General features: G+C 43.7%; 1 protein-coding gene across 1 annotated transcript in view; it reads right to left on the bottom strand.

The window, feature by feature from the left end:
- LOC102678063 overlaps nucleotides 1-4,983 on the bottom strand; it is a 6,411-nt gene extending 1,428 nt beyond the window's left edge. Inside the window, exons 1-2 of the mRNA XM_006612826.2 lie at nucleotides 4,608-4,983; nucleotides 416-695 (exon numbers count right to left, since the gene is read on the bottom strand). Coding sequence (XP_006612889.1) covers nucleotides 416-695; nucleotides 4,608-4,743 — 416 coding nt within the window. The 5' untranslated portion in view covers nucleotides 4,744-4,983. The remainder of the gene's footprint in view (nucleotides 1-415; nucleotides 696-4,607) is intronic.
- Nucleotides 4,984-5,522: the final 539 nt, after the last annotated feature.

Below are 5,522 nucleotides of genomic sequence, written 5' to 3'. Positions count from 1 at the left end.
TTTTTTTTTTCGATTAAAGTATAACCCGGTTTCGCGACTCGATTTGCATAATCGTTCGAATTATGAAAATCGTCCGCTTTAATAACAGGGTATAAAGAAAATTTGGCGAAGAACTTTGGATAAGAAAGTTAGATTAAAGCGACCGCTCTCGAAGGAAAGGAACCTGTCGTTAACCGAATTAAAAGCCGAAACAACTTCTCACAACTTTGTTTCATAAATTTTTATTAATTATAAAAATATTTATACCCGAAATATTTTTAAATTCTCGAGGGAATATTCTTTCGACGATTCCAAGATAAATTTAAAGAAAAGAAAAAAGTTCCAAGAAGAAGAAGAAGAAGAAGAAGAAGAAGAATACGAAAGCAAAGGATCGGAGGGAGATCGGAGGGGAATCGAAGGGGCGAAAATGTCTCACCAAACGGTGCAGAAAAGGGCAGAGGTCGGCAGAGGTCCACGTTTAACGCCAATCACCCTGAGGCTTGGATAACCGGCCACTCTCAGGTCCAAGTGGGCGCTGTACAGGAAGAGCTGTCCAGGGATTGTCTCGAGCCACTTCTCGTCGGCTAACTTGAACGTATTTAACGTCGTTCCGTACGTTCCATTACCGTCGCACTCCTTGGAGGGTCTGTAATCGAGTGCCAATCTCCGCGCCCACGAGTAAGCCACGATGCTTCTTGTGCCCGGGGGTACGCCACCTGGAAAATGTGTCAGAGAGATTGAGACCGTGCGATAGTCGCGTGACGCATGCTACGCTCCGCTCATTAACAAGGAAGCGGCGGTGCACGCTTTTCGGCTAATTAATTCGAAGGAACGAGACTGAGGAGGAGGAGGAGGAGGAGAAGGGGATACCGCTTATTAAAGCTACGTCGCGTGAAAGGCATGGCACCCATTCTCGATGTTCGAAGGAACCGGGAAATCGTATCCGCCGGTGGATAATTAGATTCAATCTGTTTAGATAATGTTTACGGATAAAATATTTTAGTTTAATTCTTCGAATGTTACGCACGGTTTACGTGAGTTACATTCGAGCACGTGTGCGCGTATTCAAATGTAGGAAAATATTTTGTGTATTAATAACGCGATCATTAAGGAAGCTTTCGAATTTTTTCGACTGTAAAGATGGACGGATGATACAGTTAATATTTTAATTGTTGGTAATTACGTAATGCAACTGTATCCGGTGTAATCTTCATTAATACACGTTATTTTCCGTTATCTTCGTTTATTCTTATACACGAGTTGGATTTTATTTTGTATCGAAAGTAGAGACGCGAGTTACAGACGCGTTGTCAACTGTATCAAATCGCTGGGAGCGATAATTATTAGCAACGTTCGCTATGAATAGAGTAACAGCCTAGACGACGAGCATCTTAAACCGGACGGAAGTATTACGTCACGAACGAAGCCGGACGTCGTACGTATCGTGAATACGTTTACGTGTCAGTGGACGATCGTGCCACGTTCGAATCGTTCTCTCTCCTCTGTAATTTCTAAGCAATATCCTTAATCCCTGCTCAGCCCCAAGAGACGTCGAAGCGCGTCACCGACCCGAACGCGCATTCGATTAGTTACGTTTACAGGATTTCAATTACCTCGTTTGTTAATCACCCTCTCTGGCAGCGAACACGGAACAGAGAAACTCGTTTCCCGCGTAAAAAAATTCGCAAACGATCAGGAGTCACGACCCGGTACGGTCACGTATTACGTATAATTTTAATTCCTTTTCGCGAGACTCGTTTAATGGATTCAACGATGAAATATGTCGTATTCGTATCGACGCTTTCGCTCGCCTAGATTTTCTTCCCTTATTATTATTTCAATATTATTAATCGAACAGCAGTTGAAAATCTTTCTTCGATCTCCGAAACTGTTTCGTAATTTACGACACTCTACGCGAGTCTCTGCGCGGTATTCCACTCTATCATCGAAATAAATACGTTGACAATCGCTAACAAATCCATCCACTCATTACGAACATTAATCACCGTAACCGCAAAGCCCGAAAGGCAACGCGAACGACACGTTTATAGCCGATATTTCATTCCTTTCTTCGAACCCTATCACTCGCTTAATCACGCGTAAGCCTCCACTTTCCAACCATGTACTCGCGCGCCCATGTACGCATAAAATATCAATTTTCCGTTAATCCTCGAATCAAAGCGGCATCGATTAAATCCTCCTCTCCCATTTCGTGCGATCGTCTCTCGATCGCGTCTTCTTTTTTCCCTCCCCTTCCCGTCCTCGTGCAAAACAATTTGTTCCGATCGAGCGGAACACCGCTCAGGCCTTCATGCATCCTGCCCTTAAAAATTGTGTCTACGCTCGACCCTACAACGACCGCGTGTTGTGCCGATGCCAATCTTTCGCCATCCTCGCTTCCTCCTTTCCCTCGACACGAGACACCACGGTTCATTGGGCTTAGAAAGAGAAAGAGAAATCTTTTTCCGCGTGATTGATCCGGACGAGAATGAAGAGGTGACGGTGGAAAAATTGCGAAGAAAAAAAGCTCGTTTTCCGATACGTGTTGGTGAAACATGCACGCGACGGGCAAAAGTTTGCATTGCGCTTGAGTTTGAATAAATTTTAGTTGGATGGTAAATTATTATACGTATGTAAATTATATATGCTCAAGAGTCGTTTAAAATATATATATTGTTTTTTCAAATCGAAACATATTCGAGGAATATTTATATAGTTGTTCTTAATATCTTATTCTTTTTTTTAATCTCGATTATATAAATTTTTAGTAATTATTTCCAAGATTTAGAGTTTAAGAGGAGTTGGAGAAGAAAATGGTCGATGTGTACGCGGCATTACGTGGAAGTCGGAGAGCGAGATCGGTAGATGAATCGAGCTGTAAATTACGTCACCTAATGAAGTCGCTACCGCCAAGGAACCGTGTAAAGATTTGTGTCCACGATAAGCCCGTGTCACCGCACCGCGGTTGATTTATGGTCCAAGGTGGGGTGAGGTTTTTGCACGCGATTCCAGTCGACTCGATTTCGACGGTTTTCTCGTCGAATTACCTCCACCACTGTCGGTCCTCCGCTCAACGCAATGGAATAGTTGTTCTCCATTGATCTTAATCGATCTAGGTGAAGCGATTTCGAAACACGATTTCGCGGAATTAAATGCAAAAAAAAAAAAAAAAGAAAAGAAAAGAAAAAAGAAATTCTCTCGCGATATTAAAACTGATTAAATATAAAAAACTGATTAAAAATTTAGAGGATTTAAATTTATCCGTCTGTACTCTCAGAATAGAAGAAAGTTTAGAATTCCTTAGGGGGATTCCAGTCGTTCGGTCGTGAACCATAACGCTGAATCCACATGTTCAACTTCTCGCGGACGTTTCTCTCATTGGTTACAAACCGTAACGTATTATACGAGCCACGTTGAATCCCTCGTCGAACAACTTATTCAAAGGGAATCCAGCGTGTAATTCGAAGAGAATTACGCACAAGCCTCGTTAGAATTGACGCGATTAAGCGTAATGGTCCCAACTATGAATCGATGACCGGCGCGCTTGGAATTTTCCTATTCTTTGTCGGCCGCGTCCAACACTGGGAAAGTATTCGTAGATGGGAAATAGTAACGAACGGTAAAGTACAAATCTTCTCTGGGGACTTGGAACGAGAAGAAAATTATCACGTGAGAACGATCCCACTGTTGGAGGTTTCCTTTTCGTATCGATCGGCCGATGAAAAGATTTCCTCGTCGTTTTTATTCTCGCCCCAACTTTTCTTCTTTTCCGTCGTGTCCCTCGGGAATACCTTCCTCTGAAATTATGGCTGGTAATAAAATGTTTACGATTTCATAAAAACGGTGAATAATTACGTTACGACTCGTTACGGATGTATAAGAATGTGATGCGACATCGACGTCCCATAAAGTTGTATAATATTTTTAATAGAGAGACGAATTTATTAAAAAGTCGGAGAAAAATATTTTTCCTTTATTCTATTTACGAATGACGAACGAGATGTAGGTAATGTCGAGCATTTCTTTTTCAACTTCTTCGAGATATTCAAACGTTACGCAATAATCTCTAGAACAAAACAACGATTTTGATACGATTCATCGATTCAAAATTGTTTCGTTCTCTCTAATCGAAGATCTTTAAAGAGAATCGATCGATAAAGAAAACCACAGAGTATAAATCTCTCGTAGTTTTGATATACGCAAATACGCGTATATAGGAAACCGTAATAAATTGAAACGAGAAGCTGTTCAATCAACGTAATCTCGATGACAAGGGAAAACAAATTTTAGATCGTTGAATAGAAAATTGACCGCATAAGTTCTCGTGAAATATCGTTTCTCGAAGCAAGGGAGGCATACGTGTTTCTTTGGCAAATGAGTGTACAGAGAAAGAAAAATGACCTACCCAAAAAAAAAACAAAAGGATCAAGAAAAAATACAGACGTGTCTCTAATCGCTTGCCGCGTAACCTAAGATACGAAGAAAGGGGGAGGAGGGGAGGAAATAAAAGCGGGCATTGTTAGGTGGCAAAGGAGCTGCGGGTTGCGAACCGTTGAGCGATAACGAAAGGGCAAAGGTCGCGCGCTGCTGGAGGCGAAGGAGCGCGGGCAGCGGAGAAAATTGCTTACCAGGCGTGGGAGGAGGATCCGCCGGTGGATCCGGGAGTTGTGGCGGCGAATCGAGCAGAGTCAACACGCACAACGCTGTGACCAGCACCGCGATCAGGCCCACTCTGCACAGCCTCCTCGTTCCCGCGACCGACATATTTTCGCTTCGTCCCTTCGTCCACCCCCGCGTGATCGGCCCCTCACTTTCGATGATCCACTTTCGATCACCTTCCTCCAAGCCTCGAAACGTTCTCGAACCTATCCATGTCCCGCCAACGTTGATTCGCGCGATTCGATCCTCGATTGGGGATCCTCCCAAAGGATCGAGGAATCTCCTCCTCTTCGATAATGGATAAGCAGATCTCTTTCAGTGGAGAAGAAAGGAAGAAAAAGAAAAAAGAATATGCTCGAGTCCACCGTCCCCTCCGTTTGGCCTGGAATCGGCCTAGATTCGGGCCAAACGAGACGACGACGCGACGCGAGATCAGGAAGCGTTTAACGTCATTTTCCGATATCTTGCACTATCTCGACAGGCATGCGCGAGGTTCAGGTTTCGAACGTCACACGATCGTTGGCAGATCCGTTACAGGAATGAAATCGATATCCGCGCCCAAGTGACGCATCACTCCTCCTAGCTATCGCCTCGAATTCGCGGTGAATCGATCAGCGGGATCAGGCTTTTCTGGTTCACGCTGCTTTGCATAACACGCTCCGCTACACTTTCATCGCTCTTAACGCTTCTTCGCGCTGCTCTAATGATCCGCCAGAAGAATCAAACGACACACACGTATCTATGTATACATATATATATATATAAGTAGCGGACTGGTTCACTGGAATCGCGGAAATCTGGAGTTATAGGATGTGGTCGTAGCTTTTAAACGCGATGTTGGCGTGCGTAGCGGTCGTTCGACGTCCGAGATTGAAAGTTGGCAC

Source organism: Apis dorsata, unplaced genomic scaffold (assembly GCF_000469605.1).
Source record: "Apis dorsata unplaced genomic scaffold, Apis dorsata 1.3 scaffold_127, whole genome shotgun sequence".
NCBI lineage: Eukaryota > Metazoa > Arthropoda > Insecta > Hymenoptera > Apidae > Apis > Apis dorsata.
The sequence above is the reverse complement of the archived record's forward strand: the minus strand, read 5'-3'. Positions and strand labels throughout refer to the sequence as shown.